The sequence below is a fragment of the Lepisma saccharinum genome, chromosome 10, assembly GCF_977018435.1.
Source record: "Lepisma saccharinum chromosome 10, izLepSacc3.1, whole genome shotgun sequence".
NCBI classification, from domain to species: Eukaryota; Metazoa; Arthropoda; class Insecta; order Zygentoma; family Lepismatidae; genus Lepisma; species Lepisma saccharinum.
In genome coordinates, this window is record NC_139238.1 from 85379195 (window position 1) to 85401864 (window position 22670).

Below are 22670 nucleotides of genomic sequence, written 5' to 3' on the forward strand. Positions count from 1 at the left end.
TACGGCAAGACGATGGAGAACGTGCGTAATTACATCGATGCAATGTTGGTCACGGACGAAAAGAAATTTGAGAAGATCGTCGCGTCACCCTACTTCAAAAACTTCACCATTTTCGACGAGAATCTAGTATTCGTTGAGAGGAACAAGAAGCAAGTGATGCTCAACAAACCGATTGCCATAGGTGCCACCGTTCTTGAACTATCAAAATTGCACATGTACCAATCGTACTACAATCAGTTTCAACCCTTTTATGGAGATAACATCCAAATATGCTACATTGATACGGATAGCTTCATTTTTCTAATCCAAACACCAAGCCTCGAACATGATCTGACTAAGATGAAGCATCTGTTTGATTTTAGCAACTTACCATCAGGCCATCACTTGCATTCGACAGAAAACAAAATGACGATTGGAAAGTTCAAAGATGAAGCGGCTGGTAATTACAGCAGGGAATTTGCGGGGCTTCGTGCCAAAATGTACTGTGTAAAGATTACAGAAGAAAAAGAGATCAAGAAGGCGAAGGGGGTGGGAAAAATAAGTACCAGCAAATTTAGCATGCAAGACTACAAAGAATGCCTTTTTCATGGTAAAAGGCAACTCAGCACCGATCATCGCATTGCAAGTAAATTGCATGATTTGTACACGACGCGCGTAACCAAAGTAGCATTGGATGCAACGGACAACAAGTTACGTGTTCTCGATTGTCAAATCCACACGCGAGAGTGGGGGCACTACAATAAAAGCGATAAATGTGACGTGTGTTAACCGTAACCTCATAGCCATGAAGTCCGCTGTGTCTTTGCCATTCTCCTTCAAAAGCAGACGGAGGAAAAGAATGAAAGAGGGAGCCCTCGGGCGATGAAAAATAAGAGTTGAATTTAATGAGCCTCGGTTTGGAGCGGGCTTAACAACATAATAACAGGTTGCAACTTTTCATCGCCCGAGGGCTCCCTCTTTCATTATTTTCCTCTGTCTGTTTTTGAAGAATAGCAAAAAGCACAATGTGTTAAATAACTAACAAGGACAATGAATCTCTTTGGTTTTCGCAAACAAAACAACATGGACACTGCATCACCGAATTCCAATAGCCTCTTACCTTCCGTGTTATCTAAACTCAATGGTCTACTAATTGTACATCTTAATAGTATATGGACGGAAATAAATAACGATGTGGGCAAGATGTTTTATGTTTTTAATAACAATTTACATTTCTATGAAATTCCGATCGACGGGAAACTTCAAATCACCGTGAATCCGGAGAACACAGGCGAAATCAAAATTTCTACCGGCAAGAACATTTTTCGAATCAAGCACGACAAGATGCTTTCTAACATTACGTACGATGTGTCCGCAGGAGATTATCTGTACGTGGAACTCCTAGGAGATTACGACAAACTCGTTCCTCTCTTCGTAGAATTGCGAATCGTCTATTCTATTATAAATAACAATTAACCAAAAATGCCTAACGACATTTTCGGCAACACGAAGCGTGTAGACCACGCAGAAGAGATTCTCATGCTGGACGTTCGAGTTAAGAAGTTGAGGACCGATTTGATCGCTTTGCAGGAGACCTTAAACAAAAGTTTAGAGTCTGAGATCGCTACGCTCCAAACGCAATGTCTCGATCCCATTCTGAAAATCGATTCCGAACTGAAAACACTGATAAAAAATTATGTTGACGTACCTTCTTACGACAGCGTTCAAAATATACAGTTGAGCGTGGATTCGCTTCAAAATGATTTGGCCAAATTACAGCAATTTCAATCGAAAAATGAAGATTTGGAAAAATTGAAACTCGAAATCGAAGAACGAACTTCCGCAATAGAAAAGAATTTCTCTGAACTTCAAACCGTCGTGAATGATATTGATATAGAACGCTTGCATGTCGTCGTTTCCAAATTACAAGAAGAATTCACCAGCACGTTGGAAGAAATTAAATCCAAGTTGCAGACTTTGGAAGATACAATGACGAACCTACCATCGTCGGACGAACTGCAGGTCATCGGTAAAAGCGTCGCGAACATAAAAATTCAACTGGAGGCTTATCAAGATTTCGAACACATTCAAACCACCATCGCTACGCTTCAGGCGTCTCTGGAGTTGATCAACGAAGAAATTAAAAATATTCACGCTGAAGCAAGTGTGTTGACGAGTATTCAGGACACGTTAAGCACGGTTCAGCAGAAGATCCAATATTTGGAAAATTTGAACGTCGAATCCAATCTTACTCATTTTCATCACGAACTGGACAACATACAGGGTGACTTGGAATCGTTACGAACGAGCGTGCCTTCAAGCGAAGATTTGGAAAAATTGAAAACGGCGGTGACGGCACTATCCGATTCGAGTGACATCAAAAGTTCGTTGAGCGATCTCGAGAGTAAAGTGGCCAATCTCCCCACCTCCAAAGAATTACACGCTTTGAAAAGGAACATATCACGTATGCTGAAACGACTGGAAACGGAAACGACGAACGTGGAACAGATTCGAGACGAACTTGCTTGGCTGGTGTCGACGCTACCCACTTCGCAGAGCGTCGCCGACCTTCACACGCAGTTTACAGAGATGCGAATCATCGTGAACGATCTTACCGAGAAGAGCTCGAAATTGAATCAAATCGAGAACCTTCAGAACATTGTGGTCAACATCAGAGATCAAGTTGGAGTGCTGGAATCAACGCAGGAATCGACGCTGGCCTCTTTCGGTGCCAAGTTGCAAGAACTCAACGAAAGCTACAAGCAGTTGAACGTGGAAGTGAAAATCAAACCGTCATTTTCTACCGTAACGGATACCATAGTCGAACATTTGTTGCCCGTACAAAACACACTGGGTCAGCTTCACAGCAACCTCGTTAGCGTCGATACTAAATTCGCTAAACTGCATTCTCTGCAAGCCATCGAAATCAACAGCGTACCCAATCAACAGAGAATCTCCACGTTCGTCGAAGGTAACAAACTGTACATGCTACATCCTTATCATCCGTACTACAAGTTTCTCCTCGATGGTACGATTCAGATAAACGAATTTTCGTACTGGTCTCACGGTAGAAAAGCTAGCGTTCCCACCATGACTTTGATATCGAATCGTGGTGTCCAGAAAGCAGGAAACATTCCTCTGGCACGTTGGAACGAAACGCGCAACATATATGAAATACACGAAGACGAAGATCTCACCGTTTTCGACGTGAGTACCGACGATAAGCTGATCATTCAAAACACGAGCGAAGTGCCACCCTCTTTGAATCCCATCACGCTGGTGCTTCTCTTCAAACGTAATCTCTAAAAATAATAAAAATGTCTAGGCAAGCTATCGTCCAAGAATTGCATAAACCTGCACGCCGCAACTACAAACGTTTGGCTGTGGTAACCAAGGGAATCGACGACCTCTGGGAAAGTGACCTCGTGGAGATGAGTAGCGGCAAGTTAAAAAACGTACATAAATTGAACAAGGGCAACAAGTACCTCCTCACCGTCATAGACACATTTTCGAAATTCGCATGGGCTCTACCTTTGAAGGCGAAAACGGGGACGTGCGTCACGGAAGCATTCAAGACAATTTTTTGCGAAAGTGGCGGTAGACGACCTCGGTTTCTGCACACGGACAAAGGGAAGGAATTTTACAATGCCGTATTCCAAAAGTTTATTCGGAAACACAACGTTCAACATTACTCGACTTTCAGTGACGTCAAGGCCAGCATCGTGGAAAGATTCAATCGCACTCTGAAATCACGCATGTGGTCACGCTTCACGCTTCAGGGAAGCTACAAGTGGGTTACTATTCTTCCGGAACTTGTTAACGACTATAATCACACACGGCACGGAACGATAGGCATGAAGCCAGCTGACGTTACCAAGTCTGACGAGCAACGTTTAATTTCTAGCGTTTACTGTCCAAAATACACGCCCACGACAAAAAAGGCTAAATACAAAATTGGAGAACAGGTGAGGGTCAGTAAATTGAAGCGAACGTTCGACAGGGGTTTCACACGAAACTGGAGCACCGAACTTTTTACCGTGGTTCGAGTTCTACCCGGGAACCGTCACACGTATATAATAAAGGACAGTGGCGGTGAAATTTTATTGGGGCGCTTCTATGAAGAGGAACTCTCTAAAACTAAATACCCCGACACGTACCTTATTGAAAAAGTTTTGCGCAAGAGAGGCAACAAACTTTTGGTGAAATGGCTGGGACTTCCGGAAACAAGTTGGATCGATTCAAACGAAGTGATTCTATGAGTACGTGGAATGTTGTGAAACGTTTACCTAATTCGGAAAGTCAAACGAGAAAAAAAAAGAACGGTGAATTGCTTCCCGACAGCATCCGCTGTCTGATCGTAGGTCCTTCGGGGTGTGGGAAAACGACACTGCTCGTGGACAATTTTCTCCTCGCACCGAATTGGTTAGATTGGAAGAACAGGCACCTGTACGTGTTCTCGAAAAGTTTGGAGCAATCCAAATACCAGCAACTGATGAAACTGTACGATGGTCTGGACATTGCAACATTCGCCTCGGAAATAAAACCACTCGACGATTGTCGTGAAAATTCAGTCGTTGTGTTCGACGACGCCATCCTGGGAAATCAAAATGAAATTCGCAACTTTTTCACGCAAGGTCGTCACAAAGGAATGGATTGTTTCTACCTAGCTCAAACGTTTTCCAAAATTCCAAAACAGTTAGTACGCGACAACACTAATTTCATATGTTTGTTTCGTCAAGATCACACCAACCTCAAGCATGCGTACGATGACTACGTAGGCGGAGACATGAACTACAATCAATTTTCGGAAGGCTGCTCTTCTTGCTGGAACGCTGACGATTTCGGATTCGTGACGATCGACATGACGAGGAAACCCAACGACGGAAAATACAGAAACAAAATCAACGACTTTCTAAACGTTGCAACGTTGTGAGAAACGACGTATATAAATAACGTCATGAGGAAACGAAAAATTGAAGACGAAAATCTCAAGCTTCGCGATTACCTCGCGAAACGCTTCAAAGGTTGGAAATCCGAGATTCGCGGATTCTACGAAGAGAAGAAACGTCAGGATCAACCTGTGATCGATGCCATCAGCGGTCTAGGTAAAGAAATTAAAAGTGTCACGGAACAAAATAAAAATTTGATTAATGAACTCGTACCGCTCGCAGCTAAAAGTTATGCTGTACCCACGCCCATTTCGAGCATTCCTTCGACACCGTTCGAACTGAAGGATGCACCGGCACGACGTCGAGCCATTGGTAGCACGTCGTCGTCTTCGGATAAAATCGAGTTGGGGCCTTTGGCACGAGACTACCTGAGCACGGGGAAGTTCGACAAGGATGAAGTGTTCGGATTGTATCCCAGCATGGAAACCAGCGAAGGCGGCGGTGTGGTGTGGAAGATTGGGAAATCGAAGGTGACCTTCGAAGGCAACGACATTAAAGTCAATTTAGGCGACAAGGATAGTTGGAACAGGTATCCGGGTACGGTGGGACTGTGGGAACTCGTCGCCAAAAAGCAGCCGAAAGATTACACCGACGAAGATTACCAAAGTTACAAGGAAATTCTGATCATGACGGATGCCTTGTACCAGAACAACGACGCCTCGCAGAATAGGGTGAAATCGAGCAGCGGCGAGAAGTACAGGAATCTCATCAAACCGATTTGGAACCAGGTCAAAACAGGCAGCGGCGTCAAACGCTACAACACGTTACCCAAAGAATTCGTTTGGGTGGATGATGTGAGGAAACTCGTGGACCGATTGTTGGTGATAGCCGGCGAGGAGAATGCAGGCAACCGTAATTTCTACAACGAGAAGGTTGGCATTGTGGACATGATCAGCACGAAACTTTCGAACTTCATCGTGAACGACGACAAGGGCATAGGTTACCTCATCAAAATCATCAACACGCTGCCTCCGAAATTCTGGAACGTGGCCGAAGGAAAGGGGCTCGTAAACGACATCATCAACAAGTTACCTTTCGAGATGCATCTACCTGGCTACCAGTACTGCGGACCGGGTACCAAACTCGAGAAAAGATTGGAGAGAGGAGACAAGGGTGTGAATCCGTTGGACGCGGCATGCAAAGATCACGACATCGCCTACAACACCACGCAGACGGATCTGGACGCACGTCACGAAGCAGACAGAAAGTTAGAGCACGCAGCTTTCGAAAGGTTCGTGAGCAGAGACGCATCGTTGGGTGAACGGGTCGCCGCACTGGGCACCACCATCGCCATGAACACGAAACAAAAATTGGGGTGGGGTATATAAATAACATACCGTAAAAAAATAATAATAATAACAACATGTCTCGTATAACTGATTTGCCACCCGAGCTACTATCTAAAATATTCAAAAAGATAGTAAACGGAGATGTTAATAAACTTCTAATCATAGCAAGAACAACGCCGGAATTTCGCATCCCTTGTGAAATGGTTCTCAAGGACCATCTTCGGGAGATCAGCGGCCTGAGGTGCAGTGATCTCAACATTCTGCTTTCGGCTGCAGGGGAAAAATTGAACGAGAGGTCGGACGAACTGGACGAGGCAAGACAGGGAAGAAGATGGTACACACTAGATTGGTACAAGTCTATGCAGGAGACGGAAGATATCATTACGCACATCATCGCGTTTTCCGAAGCACGGACTTTCTTCCTCTGTTAAAAAATAATAATATATATACGTGTCAAAAAAACTTGATATATAAATAACACACATCGTGAAAAAAATAATCTTCGGTATATATAAATAACACACATCGTGAAAAAAAAAAACAATTAAATTTCTCTCTAACACTCTGAAATTTTTTGATATGACGACTGAAAAAATAAGTGAGCTCCAAGCATTAAAACAAATGCTAAATTTGTCATTTGAGTATGTAAAAATTCGGGAATTGGAAGTCGACAAATCTTACACGATAACTTCCGGTTCAATCGTTTCTACCCAGTATGGTCCCAAGGTACGCCTGTTGCTCAACGCACAATACAGTCTATTTTTACCAGATCGATACGCTAACATGTTATCCGACGAGAAGCTATCTATTTTAATCGAGAACAAAACTCGAATCGTGTACAAGGGGACAAAGGAACTTCTTGGCAAGAAAACAAAGCATGTAATAGAATTTGTGTAACGACTGCGAGGCCTTGAAAATATATAAATAACATACCGTAAAAAACTACACAAGAAAAAATCTCAGAATATATATATAAATAACATACCGTGAAAATAACACATAGAGCATCAACATGAAGCCCAAGGGTGTCGTGTACCAGATACCATATTCGAATCTAAAAAATCTAGGTACCCTCGATGGGTTACTCACCAAGAAACAACGTGAGAAGAAACGTTCTTGCTTGTCGAAAGGACACGGAATGAAATTGCTGCTCAGCACACCTCAATTGAAAAGATTGCAGCGTTCGCGGAAACAGCAAAAGATCGGAGGTTTCATATTCAGCATCCCGGCCATCCTGGCAGCATTGGGGGCCGTTGGAAGTTTGGCCGGCGGAAGTGCCGCCATCGCGAAAACTGTCATCGACTCGAAGAAGAACAAGGCGGAATTGGAAGAACAGAAACGTCACAACCTGGCCATGGAGAAGAAAGGGGGGAAGGGCGTGATGAAAAAGTTTAAAAAAAAGAAACAGAAGCACTCACCAACCGAGACATTGAATCTCTGATCAAACCATTAAAAATTAAACACTTCAGAGGAGTTTTCATGTCCGACTCGTTACCTTCAAGCGTCAAAAGAAGAGAATGCGGAGTAGTCAACTTGGACGGCCAAGAAAATCCAGGCACGCATTGGATATGTTACCACAAAAACGATAATGATAAAGCATTCGTTTTCGATTCTTTCGGAGGTGTTCCACCTACAAATTTAGTTCATTATCTGAAAACAAGCAAAACCTCCATATACTACAACGACGAACGCATTCAAGATTTCGGAGACGTGAACTGCGGTCATCTCTGCCTCTCCGTGCTCGCGTTTCTCTCTAAAATAAATAACCCTACGATCGAGGATTTCCAGAAAGCATTGTGGAACCTCAAACAGCATCACTAGGATGGGTGTGTTCCATCTCACGAGCGAATCTTCAATTTTGAAACTCACGCTGCACGACGACATCGTCTATCCTAAATCCGTGGCTCTGCGTGCATTCTACAGCATGTACCTCATACCCAATGTTACGCAGCACAACAACAAAATTAGCGTCGGAAGCGAACACATCGTCGTCACGCCAGGACAATACAATCTTTCCACTTTGCAAGCTCAATTACCCAAAGGTACATATCTTTCTCAAAATTCGGTCACGCACAGAGTGGAAATCCTATCCGCGACGGAGACCGTGGACCTGGGCACCATGGGAGAACTTTTAGGTTTCGAGAACGACACCAAACTCGAAGCTGGCATCAAGCACGTAGCAACCAACATTCCTAAATTCTTGGCCATAGAGACTTTGAACGTACACTGTAACGTGGCGGAAGGAATGATCACGAAATCCTCGGACGGATTAGGAAGTCACAAGCAGACGGGAATCATAGCCACTTTCAAACCAAGTTCCGAGTTCATGGAACCGATCATCTACACGCCCTCTTCGCCGATCTATTTTCCAGTATGCCGCAACCGCATAGACGACATAGAGTTGGTGGTGACGAACGAGAAAGGAGACGTGGTGGATTTCGCAGGTGCCACTACGACGGCCATCGTGGAGATCAACGTATAATAAATAACCATACATGTAAAATGGAGCAAATCGAAAGTTACGAATTGCAATCTTTCCCTCCCAACCGTCGCACGTTCGCCAATCTGAACGAAGCGAACAGGGAGATCGAATACGACGTGGACGTAGGCGATGGGTTCATTCATCCTCACAGAGCAGACCTCTACCTTCAATTCGACGTAGTGAAGAAAGAAAGCGGAGACGCGTTTCCCGCAGCAGCAAACTTGATACTCGTGGACAACTTCGTGCCTCACCTGTTCTCGCAGGTGGAGGTGAGGAAACACAACACCGTCATCGACAGAATAGATTATCCAGGCATCACGTCGACGGCAGTGGGAACGTTGAAATTATCCAAAACGGACGCTGCGTACTACCAGGCCGGGGGATTCGAAGCCGGGACCAAAATATCGACGAAAAGTCACACGGTGCTTTTTCCCATGCGTCTGCTGCCAGGTTTCTTCTCGGACTACAAGGAGATCATGTGGAAGGGAGGACTGAGGGTCACGTTTCGAAGAGCGGCCAACGACAACGACGCACTGATGCGATACACTACTTTAGGTCCGGACGGCACCACGCCGATAGCCAACACTTTACCCGAAGCAGCCAAGTGCGTCATCCGGAGCATGGAATTGAGAATGCCGGTGGTGGAATACGAAACGAACTATGCCCTCAAGTACAAAGCGGAGATCTTGAAAAGTCCGCAGGTGCCGATTCACTTTCACGGTTACCAGTGCGTGCAGAAGATGGCGTCGGGAAGTCACATGGAATTCGACGTGACGACGCAGTTCAACAACATGCAGTTCGACATGCCAGATTTCGTCGTAGTGCTCTTTCAGACCGGGAGGGACAAGAATCAGGAAAAAGATTCCAGCAAATTCGACGACTGCAAGATCAAGAACGTTTATCTCAAAAATGGACGCAACGAAGTGTTCCCGCGCGAGAATTACAACCTCGACGTGACCAAAAACGATTACCTCAAACTTTACGAAGCGTTCTCGGCTTACAAACGCGTGACCGAGGGAAGCGTGGACATGTACTACACGCCCAGCGAGTTCAAAGCACGGAGACCCATGACCGTCATCAACACATCTAAGAGAAGGCAGGTGGTGGTCAACGATCGAACCAACATCAAGGTCGTCTGCGAGTTCCACGATGCCTTGCCCGAGGATACCCTATGCAGTGTCATCCTGATTGCAGAGAAGTCCTTCGCCTACGACGTGAAGAACGAGAGGGTCACAGAGCAGTTTTAACAAGTTTTTTAACATCTTTTCTTGCACAATAAGAAATTTTCTGCACTAGCACAATCAGTTACAATGGCACAATACGAATTTCACTAGTTCAGATCAGTTACAATGTCAATTTCATTAGTTATCACTTACAATATCTTTTTTGCACTATAGCACGAGACAATCAGAAAATTTGCACAAAAAATTTGTTGTTGTTTTTACACGTGAAAATTAACAATAAAATTTCTTTTTATTGTTTCAGATGCTGTCGAACATCAAAAACACATACACACACATTAAAAAAAAAGCATGCAACTTTATTTGTAACACACACATACATTCTCCATCTTCATCAAGAAAATATTATAATAAACATAATTATTTTTATCTATCACACAATAAAACTCTATATCCAAAAATATCACAACATCAAATAACACTAGAGTCGTTAGTACACGTTGCATGCATTACGGAGGTCCTCTGTAGGGTTTCATGGAAGTTTGGGGAAAAAAAAAAAACACGTGAAACTCTACAGAGGTGCGGTAATATATAACCGCAGCCGTTAGAACCTTTTACTTTTTTTGGTTGGGCACCACGCACCCTGGCGAGGTTACAGGGGCCAGGCATCCTAAAAAACAACAATTATTATTTGTTTGTTTGTTTGCGTCACAATACAGAAAATAATAAGAGGCATACGCGCGCGCGCGCGCGCGCGTGTGTGTGTGTGTGTGTGTGTGTGTGTGTGTGTGTGTGTGTGTGTGTGTGTGTGTGTGTGTGTGTGTGTGTGTGTGTGTGTGTGTGTGTGTGTGTGGTACATCGTTCCCCCGAGAGAGAGAGGTTTACGAAGATCACGATATATAAATATTTGGTCCCGGACTTGGAAAAAATTACGATAAGGTGCACTCATCTTTCAAAAAATAAGAAGATGAGAAAATAAGAGAATGAGAGAATGAGAGAATGAGAGAATAAGAGAATAAGAAAATGAGAAGATGAGAGCGCGCGCGTGTGTATATGCCACATCGTTCCCCCGAGAGAGAGGTTTACGAAGGTCACTATATATAAACATTTGGCCCCGTTGATTCCAGCACTCCAACTTCATCTCTAATGTTGACGACAATATTCTAAAGGTAGAGAGAATGAGAGAATGAGAGGATGAGAGAATAAGAGGATGAGAAGAGAGGTTTACGAAGATCACGATATATAAACATTTGGTCCCAAACTTGGAAAATTACGATAAAGTGCACTCATCCTTCAAAAAATAAGAGAATGAGAGAATGAGAGAATGAGAAAAGAGGTTTACGTAGGTCATGATATATAAACATTTGGTCCCAGACTTGGAAAATTACGATAAGATGCACTCATCTTTCAAAAAATAAGAAAATAAGAAAATAAAAAAATAAGAGGATAAGAGAAAGATGGGAGGATGAGAGGATGATGAGAGGAAGATGAGAGAATAAAAAGAGAATGAGAAAGATGAGAAGGATGAGGGGATGAGAGCTCATCTTTCACTCATCACTGCCTTTTTGCGCCCGTGAAACGTCGTCAGCGTAATAAATGAGGCACGGAACAGGGAGAGAAAGTGAGTTTTTCAACTTTTTGTGGTCGTTTGGTCAAGAAATCAGAGTTGTGGTCAGATGCACAAATTTATACTACTCGGGTGTCAGTTCGATACCATCAAGTTCCTGAAGTTTTTGTTGCGTTTTCCTTGCCGAGTGTGGTTTTGGGTTATCCTGTTGCAGCAGGGCGCGCTTTCGGTTCACCAAAGAAGGTGACGCAGTACAGTTGACTGGACTGCCGATTTGGTTTGACAATCGGCGTGTTCTGGTGCATGGATTTTCCTCACAGGCGTGTCGTGCGGCCTCCGAATCTGTCACCCTGGGGCGGAACGTGGCTGATTTTCGACATTTGTGCAACTTGCACGCTATTTCTGGAACCAACGTGTTGCTGTGGTTCACTGTATCTTCCCCTTTCGCATGACAAATGTTGCGGGTTGCTGCCGCAGCGTTATGCCCGAGTTCGAACTCATACAGTAAGAGTTCACGGATCAGACGTTGTTGAACACTCACCGTCACTGCCACTCACAACTGACTGACGGAGTGGCGCCCTCCGTGTACAATAGTCTGCTATCTCTTGGGACACCTTGTCCTTACAGTCGCTGTTTGGGTCGTGGAAATATGCAAGACTTATGACTCACCCTTCTATTCAAAGGGCATAGGCCTAAATACACTATACCTAGGTACAGTACAGTACGAAGTCTGCGGGAAACAGAATTTCATCAGTGGTCGACTGCCTTTTCTTTGGGAAGTTGTCTTGTTGACTTCTAGCCACCTTTAAAACCTTGAATTCTGTTTTTTTGGGTCCGTATTAACGAGGTTTTACTGTATTATCTAACGACTATCAAAAGAAGCTTGAAGCTTTTATTAGAACTTTTTGCATAATGTTTCAGTATCAATGGTATAAGTAATTCTTCCGATATTAGAATATTGTTAGTTCAATTTTAAATCCTCAGTATAGGGCTTATGGAGGCCTTCTCGATGGCGCAGTGGTGGCGTCGTCGCCTTGTAATCAAGGGGTCCCGGGTTCGATATCCGGTGGAGGCACAAGTGGTTCGCATCCCACTTTAAACTTTAGGTCCAGTCCCGATTAGCCTTACTGTGCATAAAGTGGACTTAAAACACCAAATCAACTCAACTCAACTATAGGGCTTAGGTGGGATGATTCAGTGGAAAAGGTACAAATTAAAATAGTTTGATTTGATTTAGTTTATTTACCCCGCCTTTTGTGGCACTTTTTGATAATCGCGACGATGGAGTATGGATTATGGTAATATTAGTTGGATGAAGGGACAATCACAAACACACATGCATAACACAATACAAGCCTCACAGAGTATTTCCTTGGCTGTGATTCCAGACACAGAATCTCGCCAGCTTGTATAAAATGTATCCCAGTGTGTACCATGAAGAATAAAGGTTTGGGATTGAAATGCCACCTCTTACATCCCCCAGCTGTGTTTTAAAAGCTATATTGAATATTATAATATGTAGCCAAATTTGTTTCAATACCTTGAATAATGTGAGAGTATTTAACGATGTAATACTTTTACTCAAATTACTAAGATAAGACTATCTGTGTATGCATTTTCATAGACACATTTTAGAGAGGAACTGAATACATTCGTACTCACCATTCTGCAGAAACTTGTAACTATACAATGTTCTTGGGCGCAGAATCGTGTAAAATTTGTTCACTTAGTCAATCAGACTTCAAACTGTGTTTACACTCTTTATAATATGTTGCAATTCCAATTAATGAATCAGAGAACATACATTTAATTAATTCTACAGAGCATTCGCTGGCATTCGCTACGAGAGACGGTGGCAAGCGGCCCGGCGTCAACGCTTGTCTTTCCCGGTGAACGGGTACGCGACAGTCGCTTGCTAGTCTGTTTTTTTCGCTCTCCCTGCCTTCGCTCTCTTTCCCTTTCTGTTGACGTTGCAGACTGACGCCAGTATAATCCTCCCTCGGAAGTTGTGTTGTGTCGTGTCCGTATGTTGAAGGTTGTGGCTTAATATGGCACAACAAAAGTTTACATTGCAACAAAGAATTTACGTTGTCGAGTGTTCCTTCGGAAAGAGGAATTGTGGAGAAGTGCGACGAAGTTTTGTAACGAAATTTCCTGGTGTTCCCGTTCCACACATAGGACCACTATATTAAACCTCGTAAAAAGTTTAGAGTAACAGGGTCAGTTCTGAATAAAAGTGGAAAGAAAAATGGGGAAATCTAAAAAATGAAGTATACAAAGGCAATCCGCACACCATCCATGAGTTAAAAGAGAGTATTGTACGAGAAATCCGGAGAATTACAGTAGACGAACTTGCACGTGTGAATGCCAATTTCCCTCGGAGATGCCAGGAATGTGTTGCAGCAGAGGGACATCATTTTCAACACCTTCTGTAGTCAAGGTTAGTACACAATATGAAAACTGTAATTTTAATAGCCGACTCTAGGGACTGTCGCGGACCCGTTCACCGGGAAAGACAAGCGCTGATGCCGGGACGCTTGCCGCCGAGTCTCGTAGCGAATGTCAGAGAATGCTCTGTACAACAAGCTCGTATAGAACTATAGAGGCTGATTTTCTTCTATATAGACAAGATTGTAAGGGCACGATACAGAGCAGGCGCAGCGCAGACACGTGGAAGTTTCACACTGAGGCAGTAGTATGTGTTGTGTCGGCTAGCAAAGTAGTCATGTTGGTCGAAGTGTAATGGCGCCGAAAGTGAATCGCTTCTGAGAAGGCTACATTGTAGCACTTTCCGATGCCCACTTCAGTTATTCCAGCATAGTTAAACAGTGCCGCGAACACGGATTTGCTGTTGGACACTCCAACGTGAATGCCATAGTGCTCCCCTATTTACTCTCATATGGATTTGATATTTGTACAAATTGTGTAATTAATATTAGTGTTCATCGACTATTGTGCGATGTATAACATGTTTGTATCTGAAAGTATTCAGCAGTACTCTGTTGTGATTGTACTATATTGTGTTTGTATTTTGTTCTGTTACTTTGTGTAACATACCTACTGCCATTTTTATCTTTTTTTTATCTTTTGCTTTGTATTTTGTAATATTGTAATTCTGTAGTTTTGTAGTTTTATATTTTTGTGTGCTGAGTGCCCCTTCACAGTCTCAGCTTTTAACAGAATTATACTGGCGATAGGGCCAGTCGCCAGAGCCTCATTTGTCTGCAAAATGCTGTTCAGGGTGTACTACGTGGAAGTGACGGCGTCCGAATCCACCGACACAGCGTGCTATGGCCAGCCGCTTCCGTGGACCACGCGGTTTCATTGTTGTGGCTGGCTTTTGTTACAGGGGAAAATTGAAGCTATGTCGCGTTGTCAACAATGTGAATCAATGCTGCGTATTATCAGGAACATGTTTTGACTGATGTTTACAACAATGAAATCCCCACAATATATGGCGCGGATACCAACCGTGTGGAGCTCCATCAGGACAAGGCGTCGAGTCACACAGCCAAATCATTGCTGACATTCCGACTACCCCAGTGAAGCTGACACCACAGGTGACGGCGCCGGATTTTGAATTTGAATATGATTTTAAAATTTTGGGTGTGTCAACACTTGGGCTATTTTGCACCCTTACCTTTACAAATAACAACTCTAACGTGTGCAGCAATCTTTACATGGCAGACTGGAAGCTTGTATTCAAGCTAGTACCGGGATTCGTACTATTCCCTTCTCCGACCCCCGTGACTACTGTGCATTTGGGCTTCTGAAACACCGCCTTTCTTCTCGTAAGGTGGGCACGATTACCGAAGAGGCCCAACAAGAGTGGAATAATATACCCCTTGTACGTACACCTGCAACGAGGTCTTCTCCAGTGGGAACTTATCTCCTCTTCTTTCAGTATGTAGCCCTATTTGTCTATTTCTATTTTGTTTATTTCACGAGAATGAGGACGAATGATGAACTTACGATCTGGGCAATGAAACAAACCTGGGTCATGGGTTCGGTATCGAGAAGGGAAATTAATATCTGTGGTATTTTTCACTGGCCAACGATAAATACTACCTAGATACTATATTATTTTTTTAGACGGAGGGAAAAAATGCGAAAAGGGAAATTTCTTCCGTTCGAAAGGGAAATTTCAGATTGTGGAAACACTGATAGAATGTTCGATTTGTTATTTAGCATCGCTTTTCTGCCACTTTTGGCTAACCGCGACGATGAGGATGAGCGATGATGTGATGGAACTGATAAAGGAACACTCACGAAGACTACCCATGTCCAGGAAGGAATTCGAACCTCTGTCGTCGTAGACTGTAGAAGGTTGTGCCACTGATGAAACGTATATAATTCTGCTAACACTAATTAAGTGAACTGAACGTAAACGCCGGTCTCCGTGGCGAAATGGTTAGCACAGCGCGCTACGACGGCACAAGGGGTTCGAATCTCGGCATGGTCATGGCAGTTCCTTCATGAATTTCATCATGTCATCACTCACCCCCATTCTCACAATTAGCCAAAAGTGTCAGAGAAGCGACGCTAACAGGGCCGTAGCCAGAATTCTAATTCGGGAGGCTCACCCCCTTACCCATACAGCACAAATCTCCAAGGGATATCCATAGGATATCCACAAACGCCCAGATCAGATCCATGGATATTGTGGATAACCATAGGATGTGCAAGGGATTTCCCGTCCTGGATATCCAGAGAATATCCTGACCTGGATATCCAGAGGAGGGAGATCCAAGGCATATTCAATGGGTGTCTACAGAACTTCGGCACGAATATCCAGAAGATATCCATATGATATCTTCTGGATATTTGTGTGTTGCATAGGTATGAGCAGCCGCCATCTACAGATAAGAAAGTATGGGTGGGCGGGTACAAACCCTGAAGATGAATTTGTCATTATATTACAACTTATTAACACATTGTTGAATATTAGACACACACAGGAGATGTACTACGTAGAAATTTTGAGCGAAAAATGCAGGCTCGACCAGGACTCGAACCCGGGTCTCTGGCATACCGTGCCAGGCCGGTTCGGTGGCTCAGTGGTAGAGAAATGGCACGATATGTGCCTGGTCAAGCCTGCATTTTTTCTGAAAATTTCTACGTTATTAACAGATGTTTAATCCTGCTAAGGACGTAAAACTAATTACCATTATACAGTATTCAAATTAGATATTTGTAGAATTTCGGGAGGGGCTTTAGCCCCCTCCATGGCTACGCGCCTGAACTCTAAATAACAAATATAAAAGAAGTAAAACATGAACTTAAAGGGATTAAGGTAAGACTTAGGTCTTAAAGAAACGACAAGTACACAGATCGAGCACAGAAGCGTATACTTTGGACATGTGACAGCAGACGAATACAGGGTGATACAGAACGACATCTTCCCGAACACATCCTTACTGATACTGAGGAATTCCCAGCCTCCCTAGGACATCCTCGATGGTGACGTCTTCCAGAGCCTTGTTCATCGTCTTCTTGACGAGGGCCACAATCTTCTCGTTCAAGGCATCCTCGATCTTGTTCACGATCTCCGCTCCGAGGGCATTGACTATTTCATTCAGGACTTCACCGAACGAGCCCCCTCCGAGGAGGTTACCGACGTGAACCTGGAAGAAGGAGTATAGTGGAATCTCACCTTGAATTTTCAGTGGAGAAACTGGAAAGATGTGCTCTCCAAAATCGCACAGGTCTTGCGTGTATGGCTTCCTACTTTAAACTTTGATGTTAAGTCTGGTACTTAGTCATCTACATTGTAGAAGTTATCTACCGGTCAAATCAATGAGAAAGAAGGATAAAAGAGAAAAAGAAAGAAAGAAAGAGAAGAGAGAAAAAGAGAAATGGAAGAAAGAGAAAAGAGAAAAAGAGAGATGAAAGAGAGAGAAGAGAGAAAAAGAAAGAAAGAGAAACAGAAGAGAGGAAACGAAAGAAGAAAGAAAGAGGAGATAAAAAGAAAGAAGAAAGAAGGAGAAAAGAGACAAAAGAGAAAAGAAAGAAAGATAAGAGAGAAAAGAGAGAAAAAGAAAGAGATGAGAAAAAGAAAGAAGAAAGAAAGAAGAGAGAAAAGAGAGAAGAAAGAAAGAAGAAAAAAGAGAAGAGAGAAAAGAGAGAAGAAAAAAGAGAAGAGAAAAATAAATAAGAAAGAAACAGAACAGAGGAAAATAAAGAAGAAAGAAAGAGAAGAGAGAAAAAGAAAGAAGAAAGAAAGAGAAAAGAGACAAAAGAGAAAAGAAAGAAAGATAAGAGAGAAAGAAGAAAGATATGAGAAAAAGAAAGAAGAAAGATATGAGAAAAAGAAAGAAGAAAGAAAGAGATGTGAGAAAGAAAGAAGAAAAATGAAAAAAGAGGGGAGAGATAGAAAGAAAGAGAGAGATAGAAAGAAAGAGAGAGAGAGATAGAAGAGAGAGAGAACATGTGTGAGAGAGAGATATTGAGAGAGAGAGAGAGAGAGAGAAATAGAGAAAGAGAGAGAAAGAAAGATATTGATTGATTTGTTTTATTTTACTTCGCTTTTGTGCCCCTTTTGGCTAATTTCGAAAATGGGGATGAGTGATGATATAATGAAATTTATGCATGGACACTCACAAACATCAATGCCCAGCCTTTAGCCATAACTTCTACGCTGACGCATCCACAACACTTTATACGTCGATGACAGATACTTACGTCGTAGTCTTCCACGCTCATGCTCAGCTCGAGGTCCCTTACGTAGACGTTGCTCCCCTCAAGGCCGGCCCTGGCGGTTCCTTTGAGTTTGAACCCCGTTACGGACCCACTGGAAAAGGAAATAAATACTAGTACTCGGAAATTTACGAGCATGTACTGCACTTTTATGTTATATACAGGGCGCGGCAATGATTCGGGAGATTTACTCCACAATTAAGACAAAATAATGCATAAGAAATCATACACAAGACAAAATTTTCATTGACGAAGAAATACAGAAATCCTTACTTTTTGATTTATTTCAAAATAACATCACCGTATCAGGCCGAAGGCGTGACTCGAACCCGGAACCCCTGGCGTCATAACCAGATAGTCATAAAAAGGGTCCGGTTGAAGAAGTTGGAAAGCACATAACACGCTGATACGAATTCTCCCGGAAATCGTATGAAAAAATAATGCAAACGCAGCATTATGCTAAAAACACCGTTATCGACAGACGCGGTCTCGTCAACGGTTTTAACGATCGGAAATTCGAATTCCACATAAATTGTTCGAGAGATCATTTCTCAGCCCAGTGTTACTTAGAGAATTATGGCGTGAGCAGTAGTTGCCTCAGACTTATACAGGATTAACGATCGATACAAAACGAGTTACAGCGAGGAGTGGTGCGTTATCGAAGATTTATTTCTGGAGTGCGTTATCTACAAATCAGCGGAGACTATCTACACATCGAGTTCTACAGGTAAACGAACGTTCCTTTATCCCCTTTCTATTATTCTCACAACTCTGCCAAACCAGTCAATCGAAGTGTTTAAATCGAATGTTTAAGAGTTCTCTTTATTTCACAGGGCGAGTCCCCCTTACTGTTACAAACGTACCTCTCGCTTAGGGAGTAGCTCTAGTTTAGCGTACCCTAAATACGACCCCCAATAAAAGTCGGTGGGCTTTTATATTGTAACGTGCATTTAATGTAACGTTGTAATGCATATTACAGTTTTAGGTGTTGAAAGAAGTAACAGTTGATCTTGCCAGTTACTCAGCACTGGTCAGTTAAGGTTAGACGCCTTCCTCCACGTGTGAAGGTTGAAACTCGGAGACGGCGGTGGCTTAGCATACACCACTCAAAAGGCAAGGTCTTGGCCATGATATGACAATAATGTCAATCACCAGCTGTCAGTCGTGTAGTGTCAATCATATGATCAGGTGTCAGTCATCAAGTGCCAATCATCTGATGTCAATCAAGTGATATCATCATATGTCAATAAATGTGACACACATCCCGTGCAGATGTACCTAGAAGGTTACGCATCTAGTACGGATGTGGCTGACAAGGCCTTTCTTATAGAAATAGGACAGTTTGCGAAGATAGCCACAGAAACAGGAAAGAGCACGCTTCTGAGTGACAGGCTGAGCAATTAGGCAAGGCCAACAACAAATTACATATACTGAAGATTGGAGAATTAAGTATGTTGTGTGTGTCGGAACGCTGCCCGAGCTGTTACAGGGTGCGAGTTCAAGGTAAGGTTACAACTAAGTTCAGTGTTGCCGGAGACTTAGATGTTCCCTTCGTTATACAACTTAACTGATATGATTGGGTTAGAACATAGCTTAGGATTAGGATACTAACAACATAATATTAATTAGTTACATGTTAATAAAACTATATTATTCCGAATTGTGAGTGTCTCTAATGTTCCCTGAATTATTGCCCTTTAGAAATGTCTCTCTCTAGAAGAGTGGCGTTTCAATACGTTACTAAAAACTACGGCTCGTAAGTTGATGACCTAAAAAATCTTTAAAAATGACCCATTGAATGACCTAAACATTATTTAGAAATGTCCTAAAATGGTAAAAATGGCCCAAAATAATTTTTTGCCCTGAAAATGAAAGCTTGATTTTTTAAAATAAATTTAAAGATAGTAGTTGAATAATTTGATAAAACCCGTTGTATGGTGGTTTAACTACTTACGCAAAGGGAGAAAAGCAATTAAGTGCTAAGCTAGTTTCCAATTTTTTATCTTTAAGATTACATGAAATATACCGCAAGGTTTTTCTGTATAAATCAATTCATCTCCTTTCAGACTGGACCTTGCACTATAAAGTAGTCGGTCATCATCTGAAAATACAGTTGTGTTTTTCTGGTGCATCATATTATATTTTGTCTAGGTTGTGACTAACTTTAAACCCACGGATTAAAGCAATAATAGTGGCCAACAAAGAAACCTTAAAACCAAGGGCGTATATTCTAGGCTATCTGCGAAGCCTGACGTCTAGAGAATAAAATACAGGAGGAAAATCGATCACAAATTGAAAATATTCATATCAGTGAGATGTTGATGCTGATTCTGGAGTTGGCAACCTGATTTCTAGGAGTTGGTAACCTGATTTCCTATGAGTTGGCAACCTGATTTCCTATGGGTTGGCAACCTGATTTCCTTTGAGTTGGCAACCTGATTTCTTATGAGTTGGCAACCTGATTTCCTATGAGTTGGCAACCTGATTTCCTATGGGTTGGCAACCTGATTTCCTTTGAGTTGGCAACCTGATTTCTAGGAGTTGGTAGCCTGATTTCCTATGAGTTGGCAACCTGATTTCCTTTGAGTTGGCAACCTGATTTCTAGGAGTTGGTAGCCTGATTTCTTATGAGTTGGCAACCTGATTTCCTATGAGTTGGCAACCTGATTTCCTATGAGTTGGCAACCTGATTTCCTATGAGTTGGCAACCTGATTTCCTATGGGTTGGCAACCTGATTTCCTTTGAGTTGGCAACCTGATTTCTAGGAGTTGGTAGCCTGATTTCCTATGAGTTGGCAACCTGATTTCCTTTGAGTTGGCAACCTGATTTCTAGGAGTTGGTAGCCTGATTTCTTATGAGTTGGCAACCTGATTTCCTATGAGTTGGCAACCTGATTTCCTATGAGTTGGTAACCTGATTTCTTATGAGTTGGCAACCTGATTTCTTAGGAGTTGGCAAATTTATTTCTATTCATAGCCTAGGAGGACCACGTGACATAGTGAGATAGCCCAGATCTTGGCCTCAGTATACGCCACTGCTTAAAATAGACTTCACACACAGTATTTTAAGTTAGCTGGAGGAAAAATAAGTTTAACACAATAAATTATTTAATCCATTACCAAACATTTCAATTAAAAATAATATTGTGCTTTTCCATTGACTGTATTTTCTGTAAATTTAAATATGTTAGTTATGATAGCAAATGCATTTAAAATTCACGAAACAGCATTGAAGGATGACAGTAAACCTCAAAAATGAAGTAAAATGCAACAGAAACGGCAAAAAACAATGCAAAATGAAAACTTGTAACTGAAGGGAAAGGAGCATTGTTTTCAAGGCTCAGCAGAAAAGATAATTTTTTAATCAACTTCCGAGTCATGCACTGTCCGATTGAGATCCTGTGAGTTGTCACGTGACCTTACCTGAAGGGCCCGTCTCCATGTATGGGGAGTATGGAGGCAGCCTTTCCGTCCAGCTTGTAGTTGCCCTTCGCTTTTATCTTGTGGAAGACGAAGGCAAAGTTCACTTCCAGAGACATCATCTTCACGTGGAGGTCCACGACGTCGAAGTCGGACAACCCCTCCACGTGCAAGTCAGTCAGGTCAAGGTTCAATCTGCAAATCACAATAAAAGGGAGTTCGTAACGGATAGCAGGTGAAGTAAACAAACGACCAGTCACGGTGAAAGTTCTTCTTCGTTGTTACTTTTGGAAATGTTGATTTCGTGAGAAAGAAGTGTTCTTATTATGTTAATATATACAGGGTGAGCATATAGTATTTCCCTGATTACAAACTTTTATTGCTAAAGATCTATGCTAGATACAGATATGCGGTTTGTTGGAAATGGTAGCTTAACTCATAATGTTTTGTTATCAGTACACTTCGACATGTGCTCCCTTTGTTGCCCTTAGAACGTCTAGGCAATACCCAAATTCTCTTCCGTCACCGTCTCTATAACATCCCATATTCGTGTCTGAAGAGTTTGCATATCAGGAACTGGTGAACTAAACACTGTGTCCTTAACGTAACCCCATAAAAAAAGTCAAGAGGGGTTATGTCCAGAGAAAGCTGTGGCCATGATATGGGAATCAGAATAAGAATAAGACAAAACAAAAAAATGAAAAAAAAAACCTTGATGTGTTGCACTACTTATTGCAATAAGTTTTATTTGCCTATCTACCGTGGAAGTTGAGATATAAATATTCATAATCAGGGAAATACTTTATGCTCACCCTGTATAGTTTAAATAGCTCCAATGGGCGATAAGTAGGAGGGAACAGCCTTTCATCCTGTGTTGTTAAGGAATGAGTAGAGAAGAAGGCCTAAATATGGGCGAAGGTTTAAATATGGGTTTTGGAGTTATCAGCGCTCCCAGGTGCTGCAGCCTGGCAGAGGCTATGGGAACTGGTTTTCTGTCAAGGGCAAAGGATGCGGCGCCAATTCGCAAGAGAAAGTGGTGGTTAGTTTCGGCCTTGGACGCTGTTATAGAATTGCGACCTCCGAAAACTTTTTGCAGGTATGTTTTAA

The 22670-nt window shown here is 42.5% G+C and overlaps 1 protein-coding gene across 1 annotated transcript in view; it reads right to left on the reverse strand.

Moving 5' to 3' along the window:
* The window catches only part of LOC145994005 (uncharacterized), a 202546-nt gene that overhangs the window by 51506 nt on the left and 128370 nt on the right, over positions 1-22670 (reverse strand). Inside the window, exons 4-6 of the mRNA XM_083130070.1 lie at positions 21567-21758; positions 18129-18237; positions 16866-17071 (exon numbers count right to left, since the gene is read on the reverse strand). Of these exons, the coding sequence (XP_082986196.1) occupies positions 16866-17071; positions 18129-18237; positions 21567-21758 (507 nt within the window). The remainder of the gene's footprint in view (positions 1-16865; positions 17072-18128; positions 18238-21566; positions 21759-22670) is intronic.